The sequence below is a fragment of the Dipodomys merriami genome, unplaced genomic scaffold (genome assembly GCF_024711535.1).
Source record: "Dipodomys merriami isolate MVZ:Mamm:240054 unplaced genomic scaffold, mDipMer1.0.p SCAF_29, whole genome shotgun sequence".
Lineage (NCBI taxonomy): Eukaryota > Metazoa > Chordata > Mammalia > Rodentia > Heteromyidae > Dipodomys > Dipodomys merriami.
In genome coordinates this window covers 4,441,846-4,460,188 of record NW_027204381.1, presented here as the reverse complement: position 1 = coordinate 4,460,188, position 18,343 = coordinate 4,441,846, and the positions used below count along the sequence as shown (strand labels likewise).

The 18,343-nt window shown below is 54.2% G+C and overlaps 1 protein-coding gene across 1 annotated transcript; it reads right to left on the bottom strand.

The window, feature by feature from the left end:
• Positions 1–1,726: 1,726 nt before the first annotated feature.
• On the bottom strand, positions 1,727–18,010 carry LOC138838758 (roundabout homolog 3-like). The gene is made up of 28 exons (XM_070038092.1): positions 17,845–18,010; positions 14,259–14,585; positions 13,684–13,841; positions 13,228–13,348; positions 12,993–13,131; positions 12,588–12,715; positions 12,238–12,362; positions 10,910–11,081; positions 10,419–10,624; positions 10,117–10,198; positions 9,632–9,797; positions 9,269–9,435; positions 8,625–8,746; positions 8,217–8,442; positions 7,746–7,867; positions 7,385–7,556; positions 7,095–7,277; positions 6,484–6,507; positions 6,328–6,370; positions 5,982–6,121; positions 5,468–5,662; positions 5,176–5,314; positions 4,787–4,999; positions 4,249–4,400; positions 4,011–4,121; positions 3,659–3,820; positions 2,975–3,159; positions 1,727–1,974 (listed from the first exon to the last, which is right to left on the bottom strand). The coding sequence occupies exons 1-28, from the start codon at positions 18,008–18,010 to the stop codon at positions 1,963–1,965; spliced, it is 4,158 nt and encodes a 1,385-aa protein (XP_069894193.1). The 3' UTR covers positions 1,727–1,962.
• Between the last annotated feature and the right edge of the window lie 333 nt (positions 18,011–18,343).

Below are 18,343 nucleotides of genomic sequence, written 5' to 3'. Positions count from 1 at the left end.
TGGATCAAGCATTTGTTGATATTCAGGAAGTATCCTCATTTCTGAAGGGAGAATGAAGAGTACTCACTAGTTTTTAGGTAGACTCAGGGAAATGGGGGAGTTTCTGGGTTGGCTGATCCTGGCAATAATACCTGAAGAGACAGCTCCTGTTTTCCGCAGCCCTACACTCCAGACCAGTCCCAGATGGTTTCTTAAAAATAGATAAGGTACCTATATTGAACAACAGGTAGAAACACCTGCAGTGGTGGGCTACTGAGTCGTCTTCAGACAAAACAACAGAGCAGAGATATAGAGAGATGAACTAAAGGACAGGACTTTCTGGATTCGAGCTTCTGAAAGCCATTGGTGGGGAGCAAAACCCCCAAGTTGGGGGAACATGACCAGAGTCACAGGGAGGTACTTCTGGGAGGGAGAGAGAGGTTCAAAAGCAGGCCATATAAGTAGGTGCTAGTCCCCAAACCCGGCAGCTTTACCTGGAGTGCACTCTAAAGTCAGAGGCTGAATGGGTGTGACCTGGTGCTGGGTGACTGAGCTGGGGTCTGCAGGCCAGTAGTCTGCGTTGGACTGTCGTGATCTTGGGAAAAGGAACTAGTGCTCCGGATGTGTATCCATTTCCATTTGCTTTTCCTGTTTTGGATTTTGTTTTTTAACTTCCTGGTAAAATTCCTTTCAAAAACATTCCAACCCTATTTGCCAGCCTGAAGGGAGACAAGGGATTTGCAGGCATTCAAGTCAACTGGACAGAGCCAAAGTCAGGGCTGGGGCTTGAAGGGAATCAGCAATACCTGCCTGAGGGTCCAAGTCAGTCACTGGGCTCTGGGAGGAGCAGGTGCAAAGGAAGTAAGACCCCAGGCAGCGAACATGTAGCCCACCTATAGGGCAGAAGTGATGCTGTCTGTGGCATTCATAGGTTATAATGTACCAGCCAAATCTCTGCACCCAGTCTGGCCAAGAGGTGCCTGTTTATAGATACTCTGTGAGAAGATTCAGGGGCACAGAGAAATATGCTTACTTCTTGCTTGGGATCCTCCCTCCTCATATGTACCTCCTTTCTTTGGGGTTTTAAAGCTTCTTATTGTGAGGGGCATGTTCTCTTCCAGAAAAGTGGATGGACCCTGGAGGAGACACTACAGTATCAGCTCATTGGCTATTTGGAAAGTCCCTAGAGTTGTTATAGGGGTTGTGGTTTGAGTATGAAGTGTTCCCCCAAATGGCCCAAGTATTGGCTTCTTCCTCAACTGCTGGCAGTATTGAGAGGTGATTGGATTAGGAGGGTATTATGTCATCACTGGGTTATCAGGAAGTGGGGCCTGATTGGACAAAGTAGGATAGAATGAGACATGTCTTTAAGGATAGATCTTGGCCTGCCCTCTTCTTGATTCTGGCTGCCATGAGGTGGGCAGCAGTGCTCCACCATATCCTCTCCCCCACAGCCAAGAAGCAAAAGATCCTGTTGACAATGGGCTGAAATTAATTATTCCTCCCTTAAGTTGCTGGCATTGGGTAACTTGTTTCAATGATACATGGGGGGACAGTGACTTCAGCTCCTTGAAAACAAGATCGATCAGCATCTCTAATAGTCTTCCTTACCTAGTGCTTTTGATAGACTTTCAGAAGGTCATAGAAGCTACCAAGAGATCCTCATAGTCCCTTTCTTTCCAAAATACTGCACAAAATAGATCAGATCTTTTTATTATCTTTTGTACAAATGGGTTTCGATCCGAAAAAGAAATGGAAAAGGAAGAACTGGCTCTCTAGCTTCCAAGTCAATTGAAGCCAGAGTCCAGTGAACTTGACTGAGCCACATGCATCATTGCTGAAGGGAAGACAGCCCCGTCTCAGCTCCTCTAGGCTCACACCCTTGTTTCTGAAGGGAGGTGGGGGGTTCCCACCCATATCCCTCATAGAACTCTTGATATTGTCTTTTTATTTTTTTTCATCAAGGGTCATCTTGAACAAGGGTCATCTTGGTTCCTACAGAGAAAGGGAGAAGAGTGAGCAAGAGGGAAAGAGGAAAGAAAGAACGGTCATTTTTGGGTAACAGGCCACAGTAAGGGATCTGTCTTTCTCCTAATCTAGTCTCCTATGGGGTTCCCAGCTCTCCTCTTAGATCTCATCTTGCCCTTCCCCCTTCCTTGTCACTTCTTAAAGGTCCCTCTCTCCCTCCTCACGGAAGGTTTTCTCACTTCTTCTCTGAAGGTACTAGATTCAGTGTTTTACATTTATTTGCTAGGCAAGTGTTCTATCACTTGAGTCACATCTCTAGGCCTTTAGCTTTTAGTTTTTCAGAGAGTGTCTTGTGCTAACTTTTCCTCAGTCTTGCTTCCTCTTTCCAAGTAGCTGAGTGTGATACCACACACAGGTTGTTTTGGGGGGATTGTTGTTTTTTTCTGGAGTACTAGAGAGTAAACCCAGAGCCTCACATTTGCCAGGCTGGTGCCCTACCACTTCAGCTATGGTCTCAATCTTTTGCCAGTCCTGAACTTTGAACTCAGGACCTGGGTACTATCCTTAAGCTTCTTTTGCTCAAGACTAGCACTCTACCACTTGAGTCCTAGCTCCACTTGTGGCTTTTTCTGTTTATGTGGTACTGAAGAATCAAACCCAGGGTTTCATGCATGCGAAGCAAGCACTCTACCACTAAGCCACATTCCCAACCCCTCAAGCCTTTTTTTTCTACTTTAGTTATTTATCAGGCTGGGTTTTATGTTTTTGCCAAGACTGTCTTTGAACCATGGATCCTCCTACCTATACCTCTTAAATTCCTGAGATCACAAGTGTGAACCACATGGGGTTTTGCTAACTTTTTGCCCAGGCTGGCTTTTAATCTTGATCCTCCAATCTCTACCTCATGAATAGCTAGGATTATATGACACTGTCATACCTAGCCCTGGAACCTTCCTTTGAACATCTTCTGCAAGCCCTTTCCTCTCTAACCCTCATCTTTCATTTCTCTGTGATATTTGGCCCCTACCTCTCGATGTTTCTGTCTGGGCCTTTGGCTCTGACTCCGACTCCGGCTCCGACTTCGTCCAGGACCCCGGGATCCCCGAGAGCTGCCTGAGCCCCTGGAAGAGTTGCTGCCAGCTGTGGAACAGGTGCTGGTACCCTGGCCATGGGTCAGGAAATTCGGTCTGCCATATGGAAGCCAGGCCTCTTCTGCAGATGACAGAGAAAGACAGCTGGGCTAGAGCAAGAAAGATTCTTTTCAGCCAATGATCATCGTAACCTATATCCCAGCTCTGAGAGATGACCCAGGGGCAGGCACTGGGCTCCGGCAGACTGGGAGCTCAAGAGAGCAGAGCACCCAGCACCTAGCTTTGACATAACAGAGGGCTCAGAAATGTGTGGGAAACTCGTAGGCAGAGAGAGACTTAAGGAAGGGGGAATCAGAGCACCCAGACCCCACTCTTTCATCCTGGGCTTCAGTCCTAGGAAAGGACCCATGTTAAGGCCTTCAGAAACTTCTTCTAGGAGAGAGGAAGAGAGAAAAGACAGTCTTTGACATTGACTGAATGCATAAACCCAACTGGAGTGGACAGGTGAGCTAGGTGATGCACTTCTAATCGCCTGTCCTTACCTAGTACTTTTGATAGAATAACCCATGTGGGTTATTGCCAGCCTCCAATCCCCCTCCGGCTGCCGTGGGGCTCCTTACCATCCAGGTGGGGCCCCCGCTGGGCACTCAGAGGCACTGCCTGGCCCACGTTCCTCTCCCCTGTGTGCTCCCGCTCCAAGGAGGATGTGCTGCTTGTTGCTTTCAGCCCCAAGGCCCAGCTTGCTTCTTCCTCTGGTGGTGGCAGGGGTGGTGGAGGCAAGTCTGGGGAGAAACCTGTTTTCAGCAGTCTCCTGCCTTGCCCAACACTAATCTTTCTCCCACCTCCAGCCCTGATGCCAGGAGGCTGAAAATGAATCACCCAGGATTTGAGATCACCTGCTCCAGCCCCCTTGGTTTCCAGTCTACCCCCTCTACGGACTGTCATCATCTCCCAAGCCCAGGTCCTCTTTACCCCCAGGACTGTGCTCCCTCCTATAGGGAAGAGCCTTGGGTTTCTTCCGGACTCTGGCACGGGGCCCTTGGAGTGGGGGAGTCATCTCCCCAGGCACCTGCCGTGTTCTCCCTGTAGTGTTGGATGGAGAGAGCGTACATAAGGAAGGCAGTTGGGAGAGGGACATGAAGGTGAGGGGAAGCCAAGCTTTGGAAGCCACGGAGGGAGGAGAAGGCATGTTGAGGGTCTACAGACTCACCTGGAGCACTGCTGGCTGTACTGGGGACAGGGCTGGGGTTGAGGTGGTAGGAGGCTGTGGGTCCTGCAACCAAGCCAGGAGGTCTCCCTTCATGGCTACTCAGAGCAGGCTGGGACACACTGAGAGGAGAACTTGGCCCAAGGGGCACCATCCTGCAATGACACGGAGCATCAGCCTTTGTTCCCACTACAAAACCATATGCCAGGCACTTTGCTGGAGGCCCAGCCTAATCCTCAGGTGAGCAAAACACAGACTGTCTCCCGCAAGGCCTTCCAGAACAAAGGAAGCGTGAGGACAGCCATGTGTGAAAGGCCAAGGGAAGGCTGCAGATCCATTCCCAGGGAGATCTAGTCCAAAAGGAGTGAGAGACTTGTCAGTTCCCATGTTTCTCCCCAGATCACACATCACGCTGCCAGCTTGACACAGACCTGGGATCTCTGCACCCCCAGATTCACCTATCCATTCCTCCACCCAGCCACCCATTGACTAGATGTGTACTGGGGGCCTCTAGTGTGTAGGGTACTATATACCTCCCTACCTGGGCATCTGGTGGAGTTGGGGAATGTCAGTGAGGGGCTGGGGAGGGTCAGGAGGTGAGGGGGTAAGAGTGGCTGTGGACTGCTGTCCATAGGAGGGTGTAGGAGAGGGGGTTTCCCCTCGGGATGGAACCACCAGGCACCCTCCACTGGAGCTGGGCTCAGTCAGGTGACTTCTCTCAGGCATTGGTGGGCACCATTCTTCTGGCCCTGAGCTGAGGGCAAAAGGTAGGAGAGATGGGAAGGACCAAGTAGCTCCCATACCTTCCCCCATGGCCTTCCCATTGCCCACTTCCCTTCATCTGCCAGCATCTCTGCTCGTTCCCATCCCAGAAGGCCCTGGGCTGGTCTCCGGTGGAGGAGGAGCATCCACAGCAGGCAGCATCCTCACCTGCCCTCCAGCTCCTCCTCTGGCCCCTCTGGGCAACTCAGCTCACAGGAAGGGGGAGGTGGTGGCAGGGCTTCTGGCCAGTTCAGAGAGGGCATCTGCACAGATTTTTCTAGAAGCTTAACTTTGCCTCCTCTGGCTCCTGAGGAGAAGTACCAGGACACATACAGAACACGCAGGAGATAGCCAGAGGTGAGACAACATGTTAGAAGGAAGCATTAGCTAGGGGCCAAAGAATCAGAACAGAGGAGACTGTAGACAGGGATAAAACAGGCGTGAGGAATCGGGGGCATACCACTGTCCCCCTGACTCCATTCTGGAGGGGCATATTGGCTCCAGGTGCCTGGGTCCCCTGAGGGATGTTGGGGGAACCCGCCGTGGAAGGTCTGCAGCTCCTCCCCCGCTGGGTCAATGCTGCTGTAGACAGGACCCTCACCAGGTGCAGCTGTGCCCCTGGCAGTCTGAGCCAAGTACAGGGAGATTCCAGCCTCTGAGGAGGAGAAAGAGGGAGGCCCAGGGGAGAAGGCAGGGAGCAAAGACAGAACAATAGAGGACAACAGGAGAATGGAGGGCAAAAGGGGATCCCACCCAGCCAACTTCCTCCCCCAGCTCAAATCTTACACGTCAAAACAAGGTGAAGGTGAGGCCTCAGAGACATCGGACTTGCTTTCTCCCCACACCCAGGGCTGACCAAACTCAAGAAGGAATAGAGCTCCTCTGCTCCCTTCACCTCCCCCCCGCTCCCGGCCCCAATAACTGGAGAGGAGGCAGGGAGCCAGGTGGGCTCCTGAGCAATTAGAACTCCTCACCATTATAGTATCTGTCCTCTGGGTCGGGATTGCTGGGGCAGCAGCTTCCCCGGGGCTCTGGGGCTGATGGGCTCCGAGGTGGGTGGGGCCACGAGTCTGCCAGCCAGGGGTAGGAGGCAGGGCCAAGGCCCATAGTTGGCCTGAGAAGGAGCGCAGCAGGTGAACTTTGGGGACAGGGAGCCTGGAGAGGCCAGCAAAGGTGAGGAAGGTGGCAGTGACGGAGAGTCCCAGGACAGGAATGGTGGAGTTGGTGGTAGAAGATGCTGGAGGACAAGGAGGCCCGAGGACCGGGGAGACAGCCCTTGCTGGAAAAGATTATCCTTCAGAGACAGGTTAGGAGAATTACCTGGAACTGGCTCCAGACAGGCCCTCGGAGTGTGGGAAGGACACTGGGGAAGATGAAGGGAAGAAGCAATGAGAAAAGAGCTAATATTGGGGTCGCAGGGCGAGGAGGAGGTGGGGGGGGAGGAAATTAACTCCCACTGGGTCAACTACAGCTTACCTGCAGGCGTGTAGGCAAAAGAGGCTTCCGAAAAGGAACCCATAGGAAAAAGAAGAGGAGAAATGAGGCGAAGGGTCAGAAACACCCCCATATACCTGTCCACTCCTTGGCCCTGCTCCTGATTCTACTAGCCAGGCTGCACTGAGGACCAGGTTCATCAGAATTTCTACAGGTGGGACGCAGGTCTCGGAATTTATCCCCAAATTCCCAAGTGGTCCCCATATATAGCCAAGTTTGAAACCGGCCGGCCTCAGCCTCCAGCCTCTCTGCCAAGATGCCCGGGACTCAAGTGTTATCCACACCCCACACTCGCAGTTCACACGTTGGGGTCCTGCTGGGGCCCCTCCACACCAGGCCCTGCTCCGTCTCCGCCTTCAAGTGGAGCCCGAACTGAAAAGCCCGCCTGCTTCTCTACAAGTCTTAGTGGCAGGGCTCACCCCTCTGCCCCAAATCCAGACCGTTTGCCCTCTTGGCCCACTCTTGCAAGCCCAGGCCTGACAGCGGCCCAGTGCCCGCAGGCCCCGGGGCCCCTGGACTGGCTGTGGGACACGCCCTGCCTCTCGGGCCCCTTCCCCGCCCCGTCACTGGAGGCGCCCAGGCCTGGCTCTCACCGGTGTAGTGGCTGAGCTCTTTGCGCTGCTTCCTGCGCCGGTAGAGGGCGCCGCAGAGCCCCAGCAGCAGCGCCCCGCAGGCCGCGCTGCTGCCCGCCAGGAAGGCCGGCTCCCGCAGCACGCGTGCCAGCCGCTCCGCCAGCCCCGGGCCCGCCTGCGGCCCAGGCGGCGATCCGCGCGGAGCTGCGGCGGGGGTCAGAGAGGTGAGCGGGGACGGAGGACCCCGGAGCTCGGGAGCTGACCCCGCGGGCACGGGCGGCCCCCCCCCCCCCGGTCCCCTCCGGACTCACGCAGCTGCACCGACACCGGGGCACTGGCCACGCCCACGCCGGCGCCGGTGGCCGCGGCGACCAGGGTCCGGTAGGGCAGGCCCGGCTGCAGCCCCCCGAGCACTGCGGAGCGTGCCCAGCCCGCCGCCGACCGGTTGAGGTGGAAACGGCTTTCGTTGCCCAGGCACCAGATCTAGGGAGGCCCAGATGCGGGGTTAGGAGCCCGGCTTCCCCGGTGGAACGTCTCCCCACTTCACCCCAGCTCCCAGGCCAACCCTGAAGTTCCCTCCGCCCGAATTCGCAGCTTCTAGATGCTCCCTCTCCCCACCACCCACCCCACACCCCCCGTCCTCTTACCCAGTTCCCGGCTCAAACCTCCTACCTGGTACTCGGTGATGACCCCATTTTGCTGAGAAGGAAGTGGAGGCTCCCAGGACACAATGATACTGCTGTTGCCATCACCCCCCAAGGCCACCGCCACTCCCTGGGGGGGACCACTGGGGGCTGGGCCAGGGCGGAGGACACAGATAGTCATTGCAAGCCCTCCTTTCCTTGCCCTTTCCTTCCTCACCTCCTGGGGTTTGAACTGGGAGCTTCAAGTTTGCTAGGCTGGGCCTCTACCACACAAAGCACGCCTAGCTTTTTGCTGTCGTTTTGGAGATAGAATCTCAAGGACTTGTCTGCCTGGGCCAGCTTGAACCCAGATGCCCCAGTTCTCAGCCTCCTGAGTAGCTGGTGGTACAGGCCGAGCCTCTGGTGTCCAGCCTCCTCCCTGCTCTTCCGCCTTAAGTATGCATCTCCGTCCTCCCCACCCATTATCTGCACCACCTGTCGGCCCTGTGGCCCTCCTTACCCTCCTCTGGAATGCTCCTGGTCACTGAGGGGCTTTCAGCACCCAGCCCCTCCTGGCCTTGGGCTTGAACCTTGATCTGGATTTGGGCTCCTGGAGGGAGTCCTCTTAGCACAGTACTTTGCTGGTGTGGGGTCTGTAGGTCCAGCACTGTCCAGCTTCCCTCATCAGGGCCTGCTACCCTCCAAGACACGCGGAAACCCTGCACCAAATGAACTGGGCCATCTACCTGTAGGAGATGGGGCAAGGTGCACGAGAGGTTTGGGCCACACAGATGCTGCAGACCCAGTCCCACCTCCACTCATGCCCCCTTCCGCAGCCATTCATCTCTCACTGTCTCATACTCATTTGTGGAGCCCTCACATCCCCCATCCCTTTACCCCATCCCTTTATCCCCTGTACCACACTCACAGTCCAGGACACCTGCAGAGTCCGGGGCCCAAGGATTATGGGCTCCTGAATTCGCACGGTCACTTCAGCCAGTCCCCGCTGGCCTCTCCATGGGTCATCCACTGGCCTGGATGGGATGCTGTCTGTTGATCAAAGATCCTATTCAGCAAGGCCCAGGAGGGGCAGAGAGGAAGGACTGAGGATGTGTTTGTGCCCTATCTCTGCCCTCTCTCACAGATTGTAACACTTAGTACATCAGAGCACACACTAAGGAGACTGCTCAGGGGAACTGTTTGCACAGATAGGATGGGGGAGCAGCAAACTTGAGTATATCCTTCCTGTATAACTATGTGTAGCCTTTAAAATCTCACTTCCTCATCACTAACATGGAGTTGGTCCCCCCCCAAAATGCCTTCTAGCCTAACAATCTGTATTATTTGTGGGTAAAAGGCTCAGCAGTGATGGGGTGGTGGAGTGGATTCTTCCCTCCCTCTTCTCCTGACCTTCTGTAAGAGGGAAATGTAATCTCCTATTCTAGGCTGGGCTCCAGTGTAGAAATAGCAGGAAAGAACTCTGAACTGTCATGGTGCCACGGTACAGACATGCGTTGTTGTGGCATACAGTGTTCCATGTCATACCCCAAAACCCAGAAACTCTGACCTTACCCTGAGTACGGACAGGTTCAGAGACAGGGCTGGGGTCACTGAGGCCCCAGGCTCCCACAGCTCGTACCAGGAACAGGTAGATGGTATTGGGCTGCAGACCACTGATGGTGTGTGTCTCCAGCTGCACGCCATCTGCCACTGTCCGCCATGTGTTGCCAGCTGCTTGGCTACAACAGAAATAATATGTCAGGGCTTATCGACTCCCAACCTGTCTATTCCACCTCAGGTGTTCTTCTCACCGTGGGAGGGGAGCACTGAAGCACTGCTTCCCAGAACAGCAAAGATCCTAAGATCCTAGATCCTAAGGACTTAGGACTCTCGCTTTGTAACTGTCCAGGTTTGTGCCCAAAACTTTCTCCATACCTGAAGGCCTCTATCACATAAGAGGTGACTGTGGCTCCAGCCTGTGGATTAGGCTTCCAGGTCAGGGTAATGCTGTTCTTGGTGATCTCAGTAACCAAAGGCTGAGAGGGAGGCCCCGGAGGGGTATTGAGTTCTGTAGGGGGATCTGGTGATGTTCCCCAGTCTTCTGCAGTATCATTAAGTAGAATGATAATCATGGTAATCATTAAGTAGAATGATGGGGAAAGGAGGACCACAGTGCAGCCTCTCTCCTTCACCAACGAACAGTGGGGTTGTGACAAGGTGATGGGCGGAGGCAACAATGTATCCTAGTCCTTACTCATATCGGCCTCAAGTGTACCACTTCCATTCTCCCCATCCGCCCACCACACCGTGGCACTTGAATGATTAAAAACTAGCCCTGGGGTTTGGAGAGGTATTGACTATCTTCAAAGCAGGTTTGGAGAAAAGTTCTGGCTAAGCAAGGGGACAGAGAACAAACTCACCCCGTTTCCGAAGCCAGCCACTCCATGTGGCCTCCCCTATGGAACTCTTGGCCACACAGCTGTAGAAACCCATGTCCATCTCCTGTAGGAGAGGGTAGAGCACTGGCACACTGAGAGAGGAGCAAGGTAGGGTGAGGGGATAGGCAGGTGAAGAAGGATGAAGAAGATGCTGGACACTTTAGGAGGTCTGAGAGAGCAGAGGAGTAGAAATGGGGTTAGAGGCCCAGTGAGTACTTACGAGAGTTGGGAAGGTGGGCCTGCTAGCCATTCTCAGTTACAAGGGCTCCAGGGGTGACACTCACCTGCACACTGGCAATGTACAGGGTGCCGTTGGCCATTAGGCTTAGCTGAAGGTCAATCCCCTGCAGCCACTGCCCATCCTTCTTCCATCGGACACTAGGCTGAGGGTTCCCAGCCACTCTGCATGGCAGCCATGCCGAGGAGCCAAGTGCCAGTGTCTGATTGGCTGGTCCCTGGAGGATGATGGGAGGCAGCCCATCCAAGGAGGCTGAGAGAGGAAGGATTCAGACATCTCAGGGGTGAAATCTAGGGTCAAGCCACCAGTCCCTGGAGCATCAAACCCCCCTCCCAACCCTCCAAGGGGGCTTTGATAATCTGTAGCCATCTGTAGTCTCTGCCTGGGGCCACTGTGCCCCTGACTTCCATACTTCAAGAGCATGCTTCAGGAGCATACCCACTTTCCTTGCAGATATATTACATGGCATCCAAGAGAAACAGATCTCTTTAGACTATGTCTTTCTAGACCATGAGCCCTGCCTCCATGGGCAAATACCTCCTGTGATCTCCAACAGGGCTTTAGCCAGAACACTGCCAGCTACACTGACAGCCTGGCACACATAGTAGCCAGCATCGCCACTCTCCACTGCTGTGATGTTGAGCTGGCCTTTTGGAGAGACTGAGAAGCGTCCTGTGGGCTGAAGTGACTGGCTAGGGAACAGCAGGACCTGGAACAGAACAAGGAACCAAGGAAGGAAATGAGCTGGCAACTGGGCAGGGAGATTTCCCGCCTTGCCTGTCTGTTTTAGAATCCAGAGAATTCCTAAGGTTCTAATTCACATCCCATCCCCAAGCATTGAAGTAGCCTTGGGAAAATTGTAGATGGTGGGGGCGGGGGGGCTGTTTTCTGGCTATGTGACTTACTAGTTGAGAACCTTTGAGCATAAGAATTCCTGAGCCTCAATCACTTAAAGGAGGGTTAAATGAAAGAATCCTGGTAGTATTTTAATATACTTTGTGTACTAAAATGTGGCTTTAATGTTTTACTTTAGATAGACAGGTGGAATTACAGGAAGCAGGTTTGGGTCTCAGGATAAATGGACCAGGCTAAGCCTCTGAATGACACCTAGCTCCACCCTATCCTACCATCATTTTATGTGAGAATCTACTTTAAACAAAGCAGTCACAGGGGCTAGAGATATTGGAAATCTGCAGTAGATGCAGATTTGGAACAAAGTCTTGGGTTACCAGGTTACCAGGTTACCTGGTTATGTGGTACCTGGGTAATCCCTTGCATTTTACTGTATTGACTCTGTTTTCTAGTGGCAATGTTTACACAAGTCACTGATTTATGTTGTCACATCAGTGCTTGTTCTTTCAGGTTGTGAGACCTGGGATTTGTTTGCTGGGTAGGAAGGAGATGACTGTGAGCTCCCCCTGGTGGCAGGAGCTATGAATAGTCAGAGCAAGTAATTTTCTACCCTGGGCAACTTTTAAGTTCACTACTTGGTTTCCAGTAGTTTGTCTCCCTCCTCTCCCCCCAAGCAAAGATCCAGAAAGTCTAAGTGGGAAAGAAGAGAACTAACTGGATTTGCTATATCCGAAATACAACTCTGCGAAAACATTCCCCAAGAATTTTTTCTCCAGACATGTACCTACCAGCTAAACATTAATAGTTAGCATTGGTTTTTTAAAAGTATCCAGATGTTCCGAGCTTTTTATATTCATTACCTTATTTAAATTTCCCAAATAAACTGCACAGCTTTATGGGGCTGGAGTACTATAGGTAAAACATAGGCAGAAACATTTATAGAAGGTCAGAGGAGGGAGCTCTAAGTCCCAGATGAAAGGCAGGTGGGTGGAGCCCTGGACACAAGCACCTACTTGGCTTCCCTCCTTTTGCCAAAAGATGGCAGGTGGGGGGTTTCCTTTGGTCTCACATTGGAAAGCCACATTGTCTCCTGGAGCTGCTGTCTGGTTCTGCGGCTGGGTCACCAACTGGGGTGGGACTGGGAACGGGAGAAAGCCAAAAGAAGGGGGACTTAACGGTACTGGGCAGGATGAGGGAGGGATGGGAAGGAGGAGCCCACACCTGGCTTAAGGAAGAGCAGACTTCCATGTCTTGCCCAAGCCTGTTTGGCTCTGTCTTCTCTCTCCTTCCAGAAGTGTCAGGCAAGCCACTCCTACCTCCTCCATGCTGCCCTGCTTCAGGCCATCTCATGTGCAGCCCTCACCGTGAACGCTGAGGGATCCAGATGCTTCTATGCGGCCCACGCTGTTCTCCGCCACACAGGTGTAAGCCCCCTCATCTTCAGAACTCGCTTGCCCGATCCAAAGGCTGTGGTCACTCCGGATCTCATACCTGCTCCACTCCCCACCCCCCAGGCTGGGTTGGCCACCGTTATAGACCTCATTCTCTTTCCCCCAGGACAGATGCTAGGGTCAGGGTACAGAAAGACAAGGCAGAACTCAACAGGGACATGAGGTGGGACCAGGTAAGATAGGAACCATAGGCTCTGGGCAACAGATTCTCTGTGTCCTCAGGGACACAGAGGGAATCGGTCTTCCGGCTTTCTAGAACAGGGGAGGTTTGGGGGCTGCTTGGGTCTCTTTATTGGCAGAAGGAGGGGGCTTCTCACCTGCCAGGGGGCAGTTCCCCATCCTCCTTGCGCCAGCGGAGATGAGGCAGGGGATCCCCATGCACCTCACATTGGAAGTTCACAGGGGCACCAGTGAGGACCACTTGGTTTTCTGGTTTACGTAGGAATGAAGGACGCTCTACAGAGTGAGAGCCAGTCAACAGGAGGTCTGCCAGCTTATTTAGTTACTTCCCGGGCTAACTCCTCCCATATCTCCCATATTCTCAGTGCCTACCCAGTACCACCAGCTGAGCTGGCCCACTCTCTCGTTCTCCTGCTATGTTGGAGGCCACGCACACGTATGTCCCAGCATCGCTCTTGAATGTGTGTGACATCATCAGTTTCCCTCCACGTATCTGCAGGGGAATAGTGGTAACCTTGGTCCTTCACAACCATCTGTGTGTGTGTGTGTGTGTGTGTGTGTGTGTGTGTGTGTGTGTGTGTGTGTGTGTGTGAAATTTACTTGGCTCCCATGACAAGCCTAAGAAGACTCTGGGGCATTGAATCCTACATCCCACCTACATCATTCCCACCCTTCCTCCCTGTCTCTCTCCCTGTGGCTGAATCTTAGCTTCCGGTCACCTGGAAACTCAAATCTCCCACAGGGACATTATTCCCAGCTTCCAGGACCCTCAGGTCTCTCTCCCATGAGACAGGTCCCAGACCCACAGCCTCTGGCTCTGCCCCTGACCGTGATCCTTCCTTCCTCTTCCTTAAGCCTCGTGCTGTCCTTCTTCCAAGTCACCAAAGGCTCTGGGTGACCCCTGGGGGGCACGCATTCCATCACTGCCGGCTCGCCCACTGCCACCACCGTGTTTCCGGGGGACTGACGAAAATCATCTCGCAGAACTGGAGGGGAGGGGGGGGGGGAGAAGGCGGAGCGATCACAGCAGACCAGAGCACATTCTCAGGTTCCAAACTACAAATGCATCTAGAGACCAGCCCACTGGCTTCTTCCTCTGGCCCTGGTGTTGGAATTAAAGAGCAAAGATGAAGCCCGGTGCAAGTCGCTCGCCGCTGGCAATCCTAACTATCCTGGAGGCTGAGATCTGAGGATTGTGGGCTTGCAGTTCAAAGCCAGCTGGAGCAAGAAAGTCCATGAGACTCGTATCTCCAGCTGACCAGCAAAAAAAGCCAGAAAGGGAGCTGTGGCTCAAGTGGTAGAATGCCAGCCTCGAGTGAAAAATGTAAGAGACAGCATCCAGGCCTCCGAGTTCAAGCCCCAGTACTGACACACATACAAATAGTACCGACCAGGACTCTCACCTGCTACTTCCAGAGAGGCATTTCTGCTAGCCGCTGCCCCAAGGTAATTGCGGGCCACACAGGTGTAGACGCCCTCGTCCGGCCGCGCGCGGCGCCCATGCACGATGCGCGGGAAGAAGAGGGCGCCGCTGGGCAGCAGCAGGCGGTGCGCGCGCGGGTCCTCCCGCGCGGTGGCTACGCGCGCCCCGTTTTTGTACCATTCTATGTGAGGTCTAGGCCGGCCTTCGGCACGACAGGGCAGCGTGGCCGGCTCGCCCCGGGACACTACCAGATCTGGGGGCTGCTCCACGATGCGTGGCATGGCGTCCTCAGGCCCGACTCTTGTCCCTGGAAAGGGCAATGGTTTCAGAGGGCTCACAGCAAGAAACAGGGACAGACCAACAAACAGGGAGAGGCGGACGTCCCAAAACAAAAGAACCCCCCCCCCATGCCTCCTCCGCTAGAGCTCGGTCTCCACTAGCCCTCCCTTTTCATGGGAGAGATTCGTATCTCCTTCTTGGAAGTATCCTTCAGGCTGATCAATAACAATCGGAACTTGTGAATCACTGAAAGAACCCCACCTCCTCTCCTCTCCTGCTGAGCTTACGTGGGGAATGCCCGGCAGCCCGTGGCTTGACTAAGGGCGGGCTTTCACCCATGGGCTCTGGCTCGAATGTGTTCCTTGCTCAGTGCGCAACCACCTCTGCCCGGTGAAATGGACGAGGGTCTGGGGTCCTCTGTGTAAGGACAACTGATGGCCCTTGACTAGAAGGGGATCTTAACCCGGACCCCCTGACACCCCCAATTTCCTTTTGCTTTGGAGGTGTGTGTGGATCCTATGATATAACAGGAACCTGAACACAACTGGTAGTGGAAACATGCATAATGCTCCTTTTTCTGAAAGGTATTAGCTTTCAACAGATTAATTTACTATCGGGGAAAGGCGAAGAACCACACTGGAAAAGAAAGTCTACTGTCTCCTCTGTTCGCTCGGATCGGTTTGTCTGCATATTCTGCCCCAGGTTTATCTTCCACGGCTTGGTTTGGGATCTGGGAGGTTGTTAGAGTCGCGCAGTTCAGTCCCTCTCTCCCTAATGGTTTGTAACCTGCATCCACCAGTAAGTGTCGCTGCAGCCTCGTGTAACTTGGTGCCCTTAAATAACCAGGACAACCTGGCACATCTGTTCCAGGCCTCCCTCCCCACCTTGTGCCCACCCCGTTTTAAACACCTCTGGGATCTCTAGCTTCCAGACCTGGTGAGAACTAGGTTTCCTTTCCTGCTCTTCCTCTTGGAAATTCTGGCATAGACAAGGCTGGACAGATTGCCAAGTGAGCCAGCACTGTTCTGTGAAGAGCTTAACTGCCAGGTATAATCAATTTCTCTTGCCTCTTGGGAAAGAAGCAAGTTCCTCAATTTTCTCCCTTTCAAAGGGAAATCTCTGGCTAGTGATATGGCTCAAGTAGTAGAGCACCTGCCTAGCATTCAAGGTCCTGAATTCACACTCTAGTGGAGGGAGGGGCATACAAAAGGAAATCTCTGAAGCTCACCCATCTTCTCCTCCTTCCCACCCTAGTGGGATCCATGGTGATCCATCCAGGCATGGTCAAAGGAAGAGCCCAGGAAGGTGGCTTTGGAACACCCAGTTGGAATCCCAGACTTTAACATTTAATAGCTGTAAGAATCTAGGCAAAGTGGGTTTTTTGTTTGTTTGTTTGTTTTGTCGGTTGTGGGGCTTGAACTCTGGGCCTGAGCGTTGTCCCTCAGCTCTTCAGCTTAAGGCTAGCACTCTACCATTTGAGCCACAGCGCCACTTCCAGTTTTGAGTGGTTTATTGGAGATAAGAGTCGCACAGACTTTCCTGCCCTGGCTGGCTTTGAACCTTGATCCTCAGATCTCAGCCTCCTGAGTATCTAGGATTACAGGTGTGAGCCACAGGCACCCAGCTAGGCAAAGTATTTAACATCTCTGAGCTTCAGTTTCTTTATCTGTAACATGGTGTAAAGACCCTGCAGAAAAAATTAAAACATCTGGTGATTCTTATTGTTTTATGTTATTCATTTATAGTTTTATGCTATTCATTGAATAACTCAGGGCCTGAGCACTGTCCCTGAGCTTTTTGTGCGCAAAGTTAGTGCTCTGCCACTTGAGCCACAGCTCCACTTCAGCTTTTTTGGAAGTTAATTGGAGTCTCACAGGCGTTTCTTGCCTGGGCTGGCTTCAAACTGTGATTCTCAGATCTCAGCCTCTTGAGTATCTAGGATTACAGATGTGAACCATGAGTGCCTTGCTCTGTCACTATTTTAAAGGCTAGTCTACACAGCACACTCTACAGTTCACCTGAATGAGATTCAAATAGGCCCTAGTAACTTTTTTCTTGTTTACACCAACTGCAGGAAGCTGACTTTGATCTGTTATTGCTAGCATTTTACTTCAGGCTGCTGTTGCAACCATTTGGGTACCATTCCCTCTATAACTTTGTTCTCTTAGCTGCAATATGTGACTATTAAAGTCTGCACATGGCTAATTTCTCAAGTTTAAATAACGCGAGATATGGTGAAACACTGCAAAAAGCAGTAGGAGAGCAGGGAGTGTAACTCTGGGCCATCAGTTCGGGAGTGCTGACTCCCGAGGGGTCAGGAGATTGAATCCAGCTTCCTCTCCCATCCCCTTCCCCAGGCTTCTTGCATACATACCACACCCTCAAGTCCCCCTTCCCTGTCTAATTCCTGTAGACACAGCTGCCGGCTCCCTTTCCCTGGAATTTTTTGCCTGTCATTCCCTGTCTCAAGAGATGCTTCAACTGCAACCTAATGAATAGCTAATGGGCATGCTAATGAGGCTCTGGGGCCCCTCCCCAGCACCTGGAGTACCTAACAGACAAACGCACACACGTTGCCCGCGTCTCTCCTCGCCTTGACTCCCCAGCCCAGTGCTCGCCGTCGGACTTGAGCACACAGGCCGAGAGAGGTGCAGTTGAGCAGCACCTGAACCAACAACCCCGCAGGAGCGTCCCGGGAAGCGGGAATTCCCTCGGTGGCCGTGAGGGGGCGCGCTGGCGCGTCTCCCCGCGCGCGGCGGGGCTCACCGCGGCCGCCTCCCGTCGCGCGCGGGGAGCTAGCGCTGTCTCAGTCATTTATTAATCACGGTAATTAGCGGTAATGACCTGGCCGCCGCCGCAGCCGCCGGCGCTGCCCGCTCCCCACTGCTCTGCCCGGGTGGGCTGGCGGTGACTCCCACAGCTGACACACAAACTTAGTTCCAAGTTTCCCCGAAACGATGGCTGTCCCCGTCCCCCTGGGCAGCAAGCACAGCCGACAGTTCGGCGTCCTCGCCCTCGTCCCGCGTGAGCTCCCGGAGAACCGCGGGACTTGCTCCCCGAGCGGGTCACCGAGTGGCCGGGAGGTGACTGCGCCCCTCCTCTGCCCCGCGCGCGTGCACCTTTCTTGGCTGGGGACCTGCCCACCCCAGACACGTTTCTCCCCACCGGGGGTGGGCGAGGGGCGCCCCGGGGAGGCGGCCCCAACTCAGGGGCTCCTCCCGCACCCGCTTCCCCGCCAGGCAGCCCTCTGCTCGCCCCTGACCCGACGCCCCCCGGGGCGGACTCACCGTTGGGAGGCGGATCGCTCGGAGGCAGCGGGCTGGGGTGGAGGGGCGCCAGCGAGGAGTTGAAGCCGCCGAAGAGCAGCAACTCGCTGGTGTTGGAGGCGCCCCCCGCGAAGGAGTCCGCGAACAGGTTCATCTGCAGGAGGGTTTTGAGCAGGTAGCGCAGCATGACGCGACCCGCTCGAGACCGTGGTGGGGGGCCCGGGGCCCAGCCCCTGGGTCCGGGACCCGAGGGCTGGGAGCCGCCGCGCGCCGCCGCAGCCACGGTGCCGCCGTCCTGCGGGCGCGCCCGGGAACGGCCGGCCGGAGCCGCCGCTTGCCCTCCTCCTCCTCCTCTTCCTCCACCTCCTCCGCTCGTCCTTCTCTCCACCCCCCTGGCCGCCGTCCCCCGGGAGCGGGGCGGGCGGAAAGCAGGTGCCACTCCGATCACTGCGTAATTAAGGGCTTAATCCGCCTCCCCATCCCCACTCCCACCCCGACGGCCACTAGCAGGGCCGGAAAC

What these genes read in the sequence shown, in the direction of transcription:
- LOC138838758 (XM_070038092.1), bottom strand. Translation starts at nt 18,010, where the DNA reads ATGCTGCGCTACCTGCTCAAAACCCTCCTGCAGATGAACCTGTTCGCG. An exon ending in TGGCTGGCTTCGGAAACGGG is followed by an intron (nt 9,798 to 10,116) that starts GTGAGTTTGTTC and finishes ATGATACTGCAG; the next exon opens with AAGACTGGGGAACATCACCA. An exon ending in ATGGAGTCAGGGGGACAGTG is followed by an intron (nt 5,315 to 5,467) that starts GTATGCCCCCGA and finishes ACTTCTCCTCAG; the next exon opens with GAGCCAGAGGAGGCAAAGTT.